The sequence below is a fragment of the Phasianus colchicus genome, chromosome 6 (genome assembly GCF_987193195.1).
Source record: "Phasianus colchicus chromosome 6, bPhaCol1.hap1.1, whole genome shotgun sequence".
NCBI classification, from domain to species: domain Eukaryota; kingdom Metazoa; phylum Chordata; class Aves; order Galliformes; family Phasianidae; genus Phasianus; species Phasianus colchicus.
The window spans coordinates 34,785,906-34,802,834 of record NC_143441.1 but is presented as its reverse complement, the minus strand read 5'-3'; the positions used below and the strand labels follow the sequence as shown (position 1 = coordinate 34,802,834).

The 16,929-nt window shown below is 33.9% G+C and overlaps 1 protein-coding gene across 1 annotated transcript in view; it reads right to left on the bottom strand.

Annotated features, from left to right (window-relative positions):
• MALRD1 (MAM and LDL receptor class A domain containing 1) overlaps positions 1–16,929 on the bottom strand; it is a 215,277-nt gene that overhangs the window by 34,883 nt on the left and 163,465 nt on the right. The window contains exons 33-35 of the mRNA XM_031614457.2: positions 14,821–15,096; positions 9,998–10,123; positions 7,696–7,762 (exon numbers count right to left, since the gene is read on the bottom strand). Coding sequence (XP_031470317.2) covers positions 7,696–7,762; positions 9,998–10,123; positions 14,821–15,096 — 469 coding nt within the window. The remainder of the gene's footprint in view (positions 1–7,695; positions 7,763–9,997; positions 10,124–14,820; positions 15,097–16,929) is intronic.

The window sequence follows — 16,929 nt, the reverse complement described above, 5'->3', positions numbered from 1 at the left end:
GCTTGTTTCTGCACTTAAAAAATACTACTGTAGGTTCTATATTTGTCACTATATCTGGCCCCTTTTTCATCAAGGCAAACAGAACTCTAGAGAGTCCCTTTCTTGAAGAGCTTGAAACAAACAGGACAAAAAAAGCTGGAGGAACACTCTTATAATCACATTACTGATGAAGAAGGAAGTAGCAGAGAGAAAATCAATGAATTACAATAGTGGGTAAGTAGTATTGGGTCACAAATCTCTTGAAGCAAGCAAGACAAGGACTTTGCAACTGTTTGTGTGCTTTGGAGAAACTTATAGGAGGAGTGCTGCACAGTCTGGACTTCAAATTCCTCATTTCCAGACCTGTACTTTAATCTCAAGACTAGTTTTTGTAATCTCATAGAAGCAGAGTGAAAGGATGTGCTCAAGCACTTTTGTCTGTGGCCTTAGATTTTTGCTTACATTTTTTTAAAAAGGTCCAGACACCCCTCATTCCAGACTTCATGAATCTGTGCCTAAAACTGCTGCTTCAACTGCCCTAAAAATAACAATAGAGAAAAAAAAAGTTTCCATGTGGGTTCCTTGTTGCAGAAGAGTCAAAGTAGTCATAAGGAATGCATATACTGGCACAACTTTGAATACTTAGCTCCAATAATTTTTGTAACCACTAAAAAAAATGCGTTTTACAATTTTTCTGTGTGTCACCAGAATGTAAGCCACAGATGAAAGAGTTTTTTGGCAACTGCTGTATTCTGGTAACATTAGAAGGGAGGCAGTTTTGGTACACTGAGTGGAAATACATTTAAATAAAGGCACAGTTTATTTTCATGAAGAAAAATTAATTCTTGGATGTTCAAAAAATTATAACTCTCATGTGAATGTACTCCCTTCATTGTGTAATATAAATATATTTCTGATGTGTTTGTACAGTGATAATCCAAACGTGTCCTGAGGTCAGGGAAATTTGAGTGGATATTTCCTTAAAATTAAAACAAACAAGAATTCCAAAACTGCAAAACTCAAAAAAGTACAATCTATGAATGAAAATAAATATTCTTTCTTTCTAAATATTGCATAGACTTTCACTAGAATAAATGGGATATTTTACCTCAAAATTACTTTGTAAGACATTTTTGGCTAGACAGATTTTTGCAGAATGTTTTGTTGAAATTTCACTTTTTGAGAAAACACTTTAAAGTATTTGTTATTATAGGGAAGAAAAAAAAAAGATTCCTTCTGTTGAGAATCTGTGCGAGAGTATTTTCATTTTCATTACATGTCCACAGGGAAGACTGAAAGGAGTAAAAGGCAACAATCCTCCAGATAAGTATAATTCCCATATATAAGCAAAGTCAAAGCAAATTATAATTTACAGAATAAGGGTTAAATCTGTCTACCTAAGAAACATTATTAATTGCTAAAATCCTACACAGTGAATGCAAGCTGTTTTTCTCCCAACTCCAATTTGAAAGAAAAAGTTGCAAACAAGTGTATTTAAAGCGCATGACATTATCAAAGACTTCTTTTTCTAGAGGCCCGATGAACTATAAATTACTTTCTTGAGCCAACATAAGAAAGCAGAGCTTTCCTTCTGATTACTATCTGAAAAGTTATCAGCTGAGCTTTACATGTTGCAGACTGGCCTGCCTTTACAAAGAATTTTATGATTCTCTGCTGTAATTTTTATTTTTAATTATATGTTGTACATTCTCCATGGTTAGAAGACAAAATATTCAAATAAAGATGGTCTAGAAAGTTTACCACAATATTTGCTCTAGCTTTTGTGTGCCAATATTAGTTGTGAGGACTTTATGCTAATGGAACAGAATAGATTATCAAAAAAAAAAAAAAAAAAAAAAAAAAGGCAAGAGACTGAAGATGAAAAAATTGTAAAAGAAGCTCATATGTGGGAGGCAACGTTATTGTACCAAGTTTTGATTCTCAGGGTCGATAGGCAAATCATATATCTAATTCATTCCTGTGCTTAGTCCTTCTTTCATGTACATTTGTAATGAAGCTATTTTGAAAGACATACCTCCTTTCTGTAAGTATAAAGGATTATGCCAAGTTGTGATCTAAACTTTTACAAGGGTGCAGAGATCTTTTTAGCATATAGAAAATTTGCTATTTTTGTGCTCAGAACAGGCTCTGCTCTCAATATTATATACTTTATTAGCATCTAGTGTTTGAAATATGTTTAAATCATATTTGCTAAATGACAAATAATAGATGGAGTTGGAAAAAATATGAAGGCTTTGAAAACAGAATAGTAATTTACATTTGATGCAAAAGAGGGAGCAATGAGTTGCAAAAGGAAAGATATGATCAGAGCAACAATCAGAAAAATCCTGCTTGCAGCTGCTTTCTGAGGAACATCAGCCTGACAACTCTGTAACATCCAGGCAAGGAGGGACAGCGCTGAGGCATGTGATAAAAACAGCTTGTGCAAGAATGTTTGTTAGATGTGACATATTTGTAAGAACACATTCTAAAATGATAAACTGTCAAGTAATCTGTGAGGTACAGCCACAGCTTGCCTGCAGTTCAGAGACTGTAAAGTAGCTTGGTTGATTACACAAAAAAGGTTTTCTTGAGGACTTTTTCAAGACTACAACCTTAGTGACATTGATCTGGTAATGTGTATAGACTGTGTATAAAAAGCTGACTCAGATCTTCACAATCTTTTTTTTTTATATATATACATACAAATATAATAGTTGATGTGCCACTCAAAACATTATGCCAAACAACCTTACTTTCAATTCTGGAAAAAAAGTGATGGGAAGACAATCTCAGTGCATTTCTATGACGATGTCAACACAACATTTTTCATATACTAAAATATTAAACAAGTTTTAGGAGATAGGATTCTTATTCCATATTCCTAATACCATATTAACAAGGTATTAATTTACAAAATAGATTTAAAAAAGGAAAAAAAAAAAAACCTAAATAGAAGCTTTTTTTCCACCTTTGTAAAGCTTTTTAACAATGGATGATTAAAAAACTTCCACTGGCACTTTATTTTTCTTATAGACTACAATAAAAATAGAAACAGCCACTTCAATTCAGCTGGTAATATGAGTATCATAAATTTGAAAATGCAACCACTAGAGTAGAAATAATCATTTAAAAATTAGAATTTGCTCCGTACAAAACAAAAATTAGCATATTCAACTCTAGGTAGCAATGCTTAAACATTTCATTCATCTACTACTCATGAATAGTTGCATCAGTGAAACTCAGACATGCCATACCTGCATGCTAAATGCTCCATTTAGATATTAGTAGTCATCTTTTTGTTAGCTTCATTTTAAAACACTAGTCAATTTTTTAAAATCAATTTGAACAGCAATTAAAAAATATTGCACAGCTTTCCTCAACAAGCTCAATGGTGTAGCAGAAAACAGTTAAGAAGGAAGACCAGCAAAAGGATTAAAATACAAAATGGAAATGTTCTAAACGAAAATAAAAGAAGTCACATAGAAGCAAAAATACTTTTTAACATATTAAGTTAATGACCCAGGGCTTAAATTTATTTCATGTTAGAATTTAGGCAATCTTTAATCTTATCTAGCAATTAGACAAAAGAAGCCATCATCATCTATGGTTGGCTCCAGTGTTTTTCAACAGACACTTCACAAGGATTAGCCTGTGTGCAATGCATGGGTTGATACACAGTTGATACCTGAAATCCACCCAAGGAATTTTTACAGCTTCCAAGTTACTCCGTCAGGGAAAAATGGAGAAACCAATTTGGGCTCCTTCAGGGACTACCTGTCTGACTGCCATATGCCTGCACAGAAGGCAGTTAAGGCACAGCTTGCTTGAGAGTGGCTTGGTAGCCATTCCATGACTTTCCACACATTTGGCATGTGATTTGTGTTATATGTTATTTAATCTGTAGATGCAAAAGCGCACATATTCCAATGATAAAAGAATATGTGTTCTGGCCAATTCATTTTCCTGTCCACAAAGAGATAACACATTTAAATCCAAACTTTTCTCACCTCCACCATTTAAAAACAATCCAAATGTCAACCTGCCACAATGTACTGAATACTAAAGCCTAGCTTGATGACTGACGTTTATTCCTAGATTTTTTTTCCCGATTTATTCTCTGCTGAAATCAATACTACAATTATTGCATGAACCATATAAGCATTACATACTTGAAAAAATATTTCAAAATTCACTTACATGTCACAATTCAAACTATATGTTTGGAAGAGGAATATTTCTGTATATTGATAACATGACTTGCAGACTAGAAGTAAATAAAATTATTTTGGCTTTAATAAATACATACTCTTTCCCTGCAGGATATAAATAAGTCTGTGTGGGAATAGCACATAGTTACTCATTCCCTCTTAGAGATGCAGCCTAGTAGCTGATTAGGGCAACAGCGAACATGAAAAGAACGTTCCAAGCAATGAGAAAAATCCTCTATGTTTGCATGTACTTAAAATTAAAATGCATGGAGCTTTCCAGATCAGTCAACACTGCAAAAGCTGGCAAGAGAAGTTCAAAAGTTCTTAATTTAGTAGAATTTGCTGCTTTTAGGCAATCTCTTAGCCACCTAGCAACAGCACAAAGAGTGTAATTCTTGGAGACTTAAATTCAACCTAATTGAATAAGAGGGAAAATTGCAAACCTGAAAGATAGCTTGAGGGCATTGTAAGATCAGGGAGTTTTGCGTGTTAGACTGCATAAGATGTATACCATGATGTAGCTGGCACAGAATAGATGGTATCTGTTTTTCCTACCCAATTTATGGAATAATAGATTATCAAATACAGTTCTCCACCATCCCCACCTTTCCTGCCATCCTCAGCACAGACCTATAAGCACCTCTCACAGTACCGTGGGAAAGTTCAAAACTCTTTTCAACATTTTCCAGAAGTCCCTACATCACTTACAACTTTATTGAAACCCTGTGCATTGCATCAGGTATATCCAACCTGTAAACTCCAGGTACCTCAGAGAGAGATCTCTGGTTGTGAGCTGATTCTTGAAATGAAGTTTAGATAGGTAATCTTAGTGCATGAGAACACTGAGTTTCAGAACACGTAATGTCTCCTATTCTGTATTTAAATTTAGTAAGACTGAATCTGAAAGGTAAGAAAGAATATCCTTTTTCATGGCATACCATGTGATAAACAATTTCCCACTTAAAATTTTCTTAAACACAGCTATCAGATTCTCCCCTCAAAAATCCAAAAAGAGAGCACATATAAAAGTATATCCAGAGGCAAAGATGTTTAGAAAAAAAGAATCATTCCTCAGTGGAAAACATTTTACAGAGATGTGGAATTTCCATCCTCTGATACAAATAATACTTGACTGGAAAAGGCACTGAACTAGTCTACTATGACATCACTTAAAGTTGCATACACCATGTAGCGTTTCTTCTCAATAATGTATTTTGCATAACAGAAGTTAGCACATTTAAGACAAAATCAGATTCTGAAAAAGATGTCTCAACTACAGAAAAGCTATGCTTTTACTGTAATTATTTATTGTAAAATGCTGTGATTATGCTAACTGAAAATAAAATACTTTACTTGCCCTTTAAAACAAACCCGTTGTGATTACTATAAAGGGCTCATTTAAAGAATGAGAAATAAAAACTAGGGGACAACATTGCCTCTAGCTTTTTTAAGGAGATTAAGCAAAATCTGATTCAATTATAAGCTTGTAAAATCATTTTTTTCCCTAAATTTTAAAAGTGAAAGGCAACACTTTCACTTTTATCACACAAGCAAATAATTAATTTTCTGTATTTCGGGTCAATTATACATACAACCACAAAGCTGACTGCAAATCTATGTATAATGACTCCTTGAAATTCCACTGCTAAGTTAGCTAAATAGTATATATATGTATTTAAAAACTGTTAATAAAGATGTATTTTTAAGTTATAACTTGATTGTTTAATTACAGGGCAAGGAATGCAATTACATTTTCTGCTTAAAAATTAAAGCCTTCTTACAGTTCAGGCATTAACAAAACTATTCTTTCAGTTCTGTATTAGTGTAACTACTCTAAATTTGGCATATTACACAGAAAGTGTTTGTATAAAAAGAAAGGAATGACAAGCAATATAATGAGTTTATTGTATGTCAGTTCCACTATGTTTTATACGTGAATACACCTCATTAATTTTGTTCAGATGGTATAAGAGTTAAAATTATGCAGTCTGGTAAGAAACATTTTTATTCTGTTCTCCAATCACATGCCCCAAAAGCAGAGTTTTCAGAAAACTTTCCACCACTGCAACATGCAGTATTTTTCAAGCATTCTTGAATAAAGATTATCTATTCCTCCAACACAAGCACGTACAGCTCTTGGCACTACATACGCTCATCACTTAAATCATTGCCATCTCTGTGCCTTCAGTCCAATTATCCATATATTGGATCAGAGTTTAATATCATGTTCCCTATTTACTATCTACTATTTCAACTATATTTTTTTCCTGTGGACAAAGAACCATCTGTTAATTTGGTTTCTTTTCATTTGCAAGACCTAACATAAATTCAATTTTTATAATTCTCTTCTATCCCCAAAATCTTGAGTACTCCCCTAGTGCCTTGTCCCTAAAAGCAATTTTCTTATTGATCAATAATTTAATCTTTTTAACTCTATGGCTATTCTCAATCCCTTTATTTTTTGCTGCCTATCCTTTGCATTTTATGTGCAATCTCCCTCATGTTTTTATCCCCCCTTCTCTCTTTCTATTTCCCAGGAAATTTTGAAAGAGCCAACTTGATGAAACTCCAAGCTTAAGGCAGAGGTCATTCTCTATTCTATACTGTAGGAGATTCTTTGGGAAATCTGCATGCAATATTTTCTGAGCGCTAAGTGGAAAGTACTCATATATGAATGTCCCTGCCTGCATCATGTATGAAAGTGCCCGTATTTGCTGCAGCTGTTATTTATAACATTTCTTCATCCAGTAATGGATACGTATCTCTTGAAAGATATGGGTTCTTCAGTAAGTGAAATTTTGTCAGCTTATTAATGAGTTACTTGGAGACTAAGAGACAAACTTGTCAGGTTCTGACTAAGATAGACACCCTCACTTAGATACAGCCACTTCTTTAGTAATTTGGCAAACTCTTTAGCAAGATTCACTGAAGTACATGAAGGACAAAACCGTGATAAAGAACATTGTTTACTTTGCACTTTAAAAGTACCCTGTAATTTCCCAGTAGGAAACAGAGTGATTCTCTGTGAAAATGAAAACTGTCAGATATCTTTAGACACTTCCTAATGATTCTTATATTCCACAGCAGGATTGTATTCATTTTTTTTAACATAAAAAGTATTTACTGAAAAATGCAACAAGTGTTACTCTTTGCTTGGAAACTTTTTCCAATGATATGCAAATATATGCCAAAAAACCTTTATACAAGAATACATCACAAATTCAGGCAAGATGAGAATATGTTCTCCTCATGTGAGGCATGCAATGCTTGCTGTATATCATGAATCAATTTTCATAGAAGCATGTGTTGTTAAATGTTGATGTGAAACATGAGACAAAGAAAATGTAAGGTATCAGGCAAACAGGCTATGTCATATAGATGAAAGTACAGAAAATTCTCTCTAGTAAATAATATCCTTTTCAATGCTGTATTACTCAGCAAATGCAAAAAAAAATAATGTAGACAGACTTGTCTTTCAACAGTCCCAAACCCCAGTGAAACTTACTGACATAAAGGAACATCATCTTTGATGATGCAGGTTCCTCCATTTTTACAGTATTCTTCAGGACAAACTACAAACAAAAAAGTAGAAATTATCATTCAAATCCACACTCTCCATACTTTCAAAATTATTATATTTGTCATTGTCTGATTTTCAGAATGACAGAATATTCACATTTAACATTTTGGGTGCTCAGTATTTCTGAAAACTTTTCCTTTAGTCTTGAGATAAAAGTGTCAAATACAAATACGCTGAAATCAATGGACATCTCTTGCACTTCAAGAGACATAGTGCTTCAACTGAACAGGCTTTTAATAGTCTCAGATCGAGAGTTATATCTGACTTCAGAAAGGAAGCTTCTGTCAATTACTAGATATTTTAACAAAAATATTAATATAAAAAGAGCCAAGAACTTTGAACTTATATTTTCATAGTATTTACATCTACTTTGTTATTGGCATTATTATTATTTTCTTGTTAGCTTAAATGCAGTGGTGACAAAAGAATAGATGCTTACTCATGTATCATCAACTTTCTAATTCACGATATCTAAAATTGTAACGCATAGAATCACAGCGTCATAGAATTTACTGGATGTGGATTTAGCTTTCTTCATAGCTACTCTTATGGTACCATGCTTCAGAGTAGTGACTAAATCCATGCTGATAACATACTGAAATTTTAAATGATGGTGAACAATGTTTACACAACATCAAGGCTTTCTGTTTCATCCTCTGCCCCTCCAGGTGAGGAGCATGGGAGCAGGCAAGAAACTGGGAAGGAAAGCAGTCAAGATAACTGACCTGAATTAACCAGGGATGTTCCATACCCTATAAATGTCATGTTCAGTAATAAAACTGGGAGGCTGTTTTCCAGGGGTTGCTGTTTCTCAGGGATTGGATGAGCATCAGTCAGCTGATGGTTAGTGATTCCTTTTGCAACTCTTGCTTTCATTTCACTTGCAGCCTGGTCTAGTATTAGGAATGGAGGTTGGTGGCCCTGCTGGTGGCAGGGGGACTGGAGCTTGATGATCCTTGAGGTCCCTTCCAATCCATTCTATGATTCTATGATATATTTAGCTGTCCATTTATTTAATTACTGTTGTTAATTTTTTTTCAACCCATGAATTTCCTGTTTTGTCTGCCCTATTCTTTTCCCAGTCCTGTGGTGGGAGATGAGTGGGCAGCTGTGTGAGGCTGAGCTGCCTATTGAGATTAACCAACAACACTGGTTTTGCAAAGAGTAAAGTATTTAAATACAGAGATATATCAGTCATACATACACTGTTTTCAGCTTTTGACACCCCTTCACATGGATTTCCAATTTAAAAGATTTAATTTTACTTAAGATTAGTTTTACTCCAGCACTGTGAGAAAAACTAAAAATCAGAAATGAATCTCTTATATTTTAAATAATATCTAGTAAGATGCAAATACCTTTTCTTATTAGATGAATGACTGTCAAGTTTTATTTTCACTTATTATTCTCAAATACTAATAGTAACAATGTGTACATACTATAACAATCATAGCACAGCTGTGAATATTCTTCTGTTTTCATATGATATTTATGCATTAGAAAAGCAAAGATAATAAAGTAAACTAGGTATATTTCTTTAACTTTTGGTGTATGTCACATAAAATCATTTGAGGACATACAGAAATATAGTGCTATTCAATGTATACACTTGCAGTTTTAAGAAGAGTGGAGAGACAATCACTTAAAGGATCTGCTCTCTGAAAAAAATAGTGGAGGATTTACATAGAAATAAATTATTTCTAGTTTGGATTCTATATTTTTCTACATTGCAATAATTTCTCAATATATTCCTTTAAATTGAAAATATTTTTCATTGAAAATGTATTATCAATCAAATTTTTCAAGTATATGTTTTATCTGCATTGTGAAATTGTTAACTTTTAATGTTAGCAAAGACGCAGTGAACACAATATTCCCAGACAAGTTTTGTTCCAGAAACTCAGAAACGCTGATCTTTCTATTCAAATGGCTAAAATTGAGTGTCTCAGTAGCATATCACAGAGAAATAAAACAAAAACAAAAAAAAAGCAACAAACATGATTTCATACCTACATGAAAGTCCCTTGTGTACATGTTAACTAAGCACATTATTTTCCATCTTTTCCCTCACTGTTTTTCTGAGTGACAGTTTCATAATGCAAATTCACACCCAATATAATCTGATTAACAGAGTGAATTCAGTCTACTTTGTGGACTGGCTCTAGTTTCATTAAAAAACCACTGTATTTTAGTGTTGCAAATGACATTTTAATAGAAAACTAAGTACCTGAACAGCTGGACTCATCAAGGCTGAAATCAATGCAGTCTGCAATGCTGTTACAACGCTGGGAGACTGCTATGCATTGATTTGTTGACACACATAGCAAAGAACCATTGAAACAATCTGTAATGGCTGAAAGGAAAAGTAACATGACAATTATTGTCAGCTATATTTCCTTTTATCACTGTTAAAAAAAACAAAAAAACAAAAACAAACCCCCCCCCAACTATGAGAAAACTTTATTTTTATTTTAGTTTATATACTTGTATCCACATGACCTTTACAATCTTTCATCTTCAAAGTCATACAACTTTGCTATTTAGTAGACAAATAGGTAAACAAACACAGTGCACAGATGTTACAGAAGCTAGATTTTCCCATGTTATATTTCTGAAGGAATCATGGGCATATTTGCTTAAACCATTATCAAAGTTGAAAAAAGCAATGAAAATCCATAAGAAACTACCACACAACACATTCAAATCCCAGGCATAAACTAGGAAAAATAATTAAAAAAAAAAAAAAAAAGTTGACATAGCATAGCTTCCTTTCATTGTGAGGAACCAAATACTAACAGACATTTAGTGAAGAAAAAGTAGAGGAAAGCTATACTGAAATATCTGAACTTTCACACCTTTTTAATTCCTGGACATTTAGTTGTCTTTTCTAAGTTTGTCCAGAAGAATTATGAGGGGAGAATCTTGATGGAATCACGTAAGCCATAAGGTTCTGGGTACAGAATTATTACTGCATCATTCATATATATGAAATATGCAGTGGTCCTACATCCTCCTATAGAAGAAAGCATCATTTTATCTAACACAGTGTTCTCTTACACTGCTTTCAACTATTATATTTAAAGGCTTTTGTTTAGCTAGTATGTGCTGAACTCCCTCAATATTAATGCAAATCAGAGGAAATTCTGATTCCACTGAAGTTAGATGTATTCATATTATACTGGATTAGAACTAGAGAAAGAATCTAGAAATATTTAAAATATCCCAGTGCCACATATACATTTCATACTTCTTTCCTGCTCCTGGGTTCAAGAGCCAATGCACACAACAGTGAACATCCCAGGTAGGACAGCCAAGCTGCTAAGATATATCTGTCCCACTCCTAGATATAACATAAATCTCCGGCTTATGTATATCACAAAAATATGCACACTTAAAATGGTGCAGCTCATTGGGGCAGCAATGGGGTCAAATCCTTTCAGCTCTTGTCAATTTTGACATTCATACAGAACTATGAAATTGCTTATGTAAGTAAATGTTTGTGGGATCAAACATTCTAGTACATGCACTGACCATATATTAAATTCTGAAGAAAAATTTGGAGAAGAATGTTACTTTGCTTAAAAAGTAATCTTTATGAGAAATTTAAAGTTCTGACTGATTTTAAATGGTCACAGTACTCTTCCATGACTGGAGAAGTCACTACAGAGAAGAGCAAGATAAAAGCAAGAACAACAACAATCTCTTCTTACTGCACTGGACCAAATTGAAGCTCTCACTTGTACAACAGCAAATACTTCATTCTTAATAAATGGAATTCATACTTTGTCACTTAGTCGTGGATATACATTTTTCCACTTCCTCCTCTTATGCAAAGAATCTAGATTCTGATCTTTAACAATGCCTTTGCTATATATGCTCTCATTCCCTTTACCACTCAGTCCGCCCAAATAGATCTTGGCTAGTATGAAAAATAACAGATTACAGCATCACTCTACTCCTGTGGTGCTTCCCATGACCCACACTTGTAGCATAACCTACCATCTATCTCAGGATCTTGTAAGCTAGCCAGAAAATAACTGACAGTCCCATGCCCTCTGTTGCACTTTCATAACCAAATAACAATCTCATTCTGTGTGTAACAGATCCAAATCCTGGACATTTGCAATTTGGGGCATGATGTTCCAATGGTAATTGGACTAGTTTTGTAAGTGCTCATTTGCACACAGATATCCAGTCTGTAAAAATAATTGCTTGTTCAGACCAGAACTTCAAGAGAAACAAAGTTGTAAATTTGACATAAAACATATTTTTAAACTTTTATATGCTCTTTAGAACTTGTATGCCTGTACACATACTTAAGATACATCTCAAACATGTGGATATAAACTACTGCTTATGGTTTGTCAAATATACTTCAACTAAAACAGATTCAGTTCCTGAGTTTTAACTCGCAGTGAGGGTTGTGATAAGAAAGTATGCATCTTATTTTTGACATTTTATTATTATTTCCCCTAGTTCTGGACTGGCAGCTGGATTCATACTTGAAGATAAGATAGAAAAATGTTAATTATTTTTAGTTCATTTATAACTTTTGTGGTTTTGAAGTGTTCCTTTACCCTGAGCAAATTTATTGCACTGAGATTTTTATGTACTGACAGAGGGAACCTTCATAGCAATCAATCTGACTGTTAAATACTTTGCACAGATCTGGCATCTAATATTGCTTACTGTTAAGATGGTTGAAAATAACCTCAAGATTCTCACATCGGTTACTCTTTAATTTTGTGAGGGGTCTTCAAGTGTCTTTGGGATAAAGATATTTAAGACAGACAATAATAACAGCAAAGATATTAAAGTCAAAACATCAGTTTTTCACCTATATGTCATTTTCTACGTCCAAATTAAAATTCTTGTAATAAAAGTATCACAGCCCACTTGAAGTTATATAACTTAATATCTACAAGGTAATTAAAATTTACTATAACTACAGCAGATATATTTTGGACCACTACAGAGAACTGGAAAGTCATTGTTCCTTTCTATTAGCACTTGGGTCAGATGCTGTTGCATCCATAAAAAAAAAAAAATACAAACACTATTGATGTTAATATGTTTATTTTATACCCTTACTACTATGATAAACTAATTTAAAAAACAGATTAAATAGGTGAGCTAAGGTACTATTCATCAGAACAGTGAGAAGAGGGATGCCCAAGTAGAACATAACTGGAAAACAATTCCAAGAATATTTTTATTAAAATTAATTAGCAACAAAATCCACCAGAATAGTACATATAATATACATTTAAATAAATACCATACAACTTAATTGCTGAATGAACTCTGTGGGAAATTCTGCCTGCACAAACCATGCAGCAAAGCAGTCCTATGGTAGAGATAGTGGTTGTAGTAGAGAACTGACTAATGCATTTTTTGTTTGCTTTTCTTTGCCCTGGTCTTCTTTGGGGTTTTATACTTAATTTCTGCAAGATGAAGAGATAAATTTATCTGATGCATTCCTGAATTCACTTGTGAGAACATTTTTGGCCATTTATTTTTACACTTACATGAATGAAATTGGAATAGGACATGGCACATACACAAGGAAAGGTGCCAGTAATTGCTAAATGCATATTTTTAAAAATTAGCAAGAACACTAACAAAACAAAACCTCACAGACTGCTGATTAAAATACAACTCTCTTTTCATAACTGCTTTGAAAAAAATTTCAGGTTTCTCAAAAATCTGCAGAAAAATTTCCAATCTGTTATTATAATAGTAGACATCGGCTGAAGTTAATAGCAAAGGAATCGATTATTTTACAGTTTATGCAAATATTTCAATAAACTAAACAAAAATTGTTAGATATTTCCTTTTCCACTCTGATTTTTCCCCACTGACAAAAATGCATGGCATTTCACAAGTTAAAAGTAGACAGCTAGAGATGAAACGCTGTGCTCTCATAATGTACAAATTTTGGTGGGAAGACTGAGTGCGTGACAGTAATCATCTTTTCACTGCTTTCCTTCCAAACCACCACTAACCACTTACATTCTGCTTTGCCCTGCAAACAGTATCTTCATAGGAAAAAAATATGAAAAAATATGTTGCTGCTTTTGCATTCTCATATCATCAAAACTTACATGTTTGTATAATCAAAACTGAATTTTGGAGTATCAATATGATTACCGATATGAATGAGCTCCCACCACACTCACAATTCCTCGGTTTGCCATAGCTATGGAAAATGTTTGTTCTTTGAGAAGACCAAGACTTAATTTCCCCTCATTCTCTGCGCATTGCTTAGAAGACAAAAGCAATGAAATGATATCTCAGTTGTTTAGAAGCATTCATTAGCTACTGTGGTCTGGCAATGGGATGTACACGTACTGTGATACAACAGAGAGTTCTCTAGTTGAGGAGGGGTTGAGGAGGCAGGATTGAATGAAGATTATAATGAAGTGAGGTATTTTTGATCTTGGGGGAAATAGAATTTTCACATGTTTTGGGGGCAAGCAAACTTTAAGGCTTCTCACAAAACTGTACCTTCCATCAACAAAACCTCATGTACAGATAGGCTGCAAAGTCCATGCCAGTTTATATAAAACCATCTTTTTAAAGAAATTTCTTGTGTGCTGGCCTACTTGTACACTCTGTAGTTTTGATCCAAATGATTGAAGAACTATAATTTCTAGCCTACTGGAAACTGATATATTTTGTTCTGATCAGGATGAAAAATAAAATGTTAAAAAACTTTTGCAGAATGAAAAGTTTAGGGAAAAATCGTCTACATGATTTACGGAAATACAAGCAGAAATTCTTCCAATTATTAACGGAAATACAATGCAAACCTTTTCAAGCATTTGTCAAAGTCGATAGCCAGGGAACAGGAAAGCATAAACAAAATTACTTGCAAATGTAGAGTGTCTCTCCAAGTAACACATTGCAGGCAGTACAAACAATGTTTTTCTTGACTTGACTAGAGAATGCTGAATCTTTGCTACTCTTCATTATGTTGCTCTTTTTCATGTCACTGTTTTGGGAAAGAAAGTTATCATGGCTATAACTAGTGCAATGAAATTAACTTACGGCATCCAATTTCATCTTCATTAAGCAGGCAGTCAGGCACACCATCACATTTTAGGAGAGCTGGCATGCAGCCTTTGGAAGGACACAGGAATTCTGTTGGTTTGCAGGAGCTTGAAGACATAGTGGTAGGGGTCACTGTGGGACAATTAATTTCATCACTTCCATCCAAGCAGTCTTCAGCTCCATCACATTTTGCACTGAGAGGCAAACACTGCTGCACATACGCGCATGGGAACTGGTCACTACTGCAAGTTGGAGGCTGTGGTATAGATGGTCCTACAAGAAAAAAGTGAAGACCAGAAAGGAATTTTTTTTTTTTTCCAGTAACTATCTATACTACATCTGAGAAGAACACAGGCGCTACTGGGCAGGACGTTGATTTTTAATATGAAAGTGTTTTTTTTTTTTAAAGAAAAATAATAAGTATAAAAGCACAGCTCTTAAATAGAGAACATACTTAAAAAACACTTTGCCACATCATATTAACTGCTGTATATTTTTGCTGTTCCTTCTAAAGCTCAAATCCAGCATCTGTTTTCATCCTATTATTGTCTGTGTCATGTTTATATAGAAAGGTTAATACGAAAGTATTAGAGAAACTTTTACTCACACAGAGGGTGGTGAAGCAGTGGAACAGGTTGCCCAAGGAGGCTCTGGGCAGCCTGGTCTAGTGGTTGGTGACCCTGCACATAGCAGGACTTTGAAACTAGATGATTACTGTGGTCCTTCTCAACCCAGGCCATTCCATGATTCTATGATTCTATATAAGAAAACATTTTAAAACATTCTTGACAGCCCTCAAGGTCTTCCTCTACTTGTATACTGAATGGATAAAAAACATTTCAAAGACTACATAAGTGTACACCAACAAGAAACATATTTCACACAAAGCTATTATTTACAGTAAGGTCTGAACCCTCATAACAGTCAAACAATAAAAGTTTTTTTTATGGATATAGTTTATTATCACTCTGATTCTGTAGCTTAGTTTGACTTAAATAATAATAAAAAATAGATCAAGTTTTTTAGACTACATCTAAAAAGAAGACAACAATAACAACAACAATAATAATAATAACACTCAACTGAAGAAGAAATATTCCCCCTCTGCCTCCCTTCCTTTTTTTCTTTCTGCAAAATATACTGGAAAAGAACTCTGTGGTCATTTACACAAATTAATTGGAGACATTTAAGCTTCCATTTATTCCTATCAAAATTACTGCAACTGAATTTTACTAACAGAAACATCAGAACTACTTATGAAAGCTGAATTTTAAGAAGCTGGTTGTGCTCATACAATGTTCTTCACTCCACCAGTGTCCCCCAGGGGAGCAAAGTTATGGAGTCTTGCAATTATTTTTTGATGTGCAGAGAAAAGAAAAATCTATGTGATTTCACTGTATACATTTAATCTTTTTCTAGGTCCGTTTACAACAGACAGATAAAGAAAATAATGAATATTGTGATTGTTGCAGACAGGAAGGAACGACTAGTGTTACCACATCTGCAAAAGGTGGTAGTTTTCCTATTGGCAGCCTGAAGCAGAGCAGATCAAGCGAAAGAGTTCATGGTGGGTTTTATATTGCCTTTGGAGAAAGTGCAAGCATTACTCCCTAAGTTCAGAAGTCAAATGTTAAATCTTCATGAAGGCATGACACACTGTAAGGGAATACATGGATTTTTGCATTACTTTGCTATTTTTAATCCACTGGGCATCAGAGCCTGATTGTGGCTGTTTTTATAATACCTGCATCATAAATATCAATAGCATTTGGTCCAAAGACAAATGGCTACTACTTTCAGACAAAATGAATACATAATATTAGTTTATGATCTGGTCACTTGCAAAACAGTTACAAGGAAGAAAAGCTCAAACTCCGTCTAACCTTGACCTTTACTACCTTAGCAATCTTTGACCTTCATGTTGACTGGCTTCAAGTCAGATAATCATAAGTGTAAGCCTCATACAAAACAATATTCCTGACATCATTTATATTGTTAGTGATGTTAAATTTTTTCATGCTGTCAGAAAAGATGTATTCCACACACTGTTCATAATCTCCACAAAAAACAATAATGAATTTTGACACAGTAAAAATAAGAACCTAG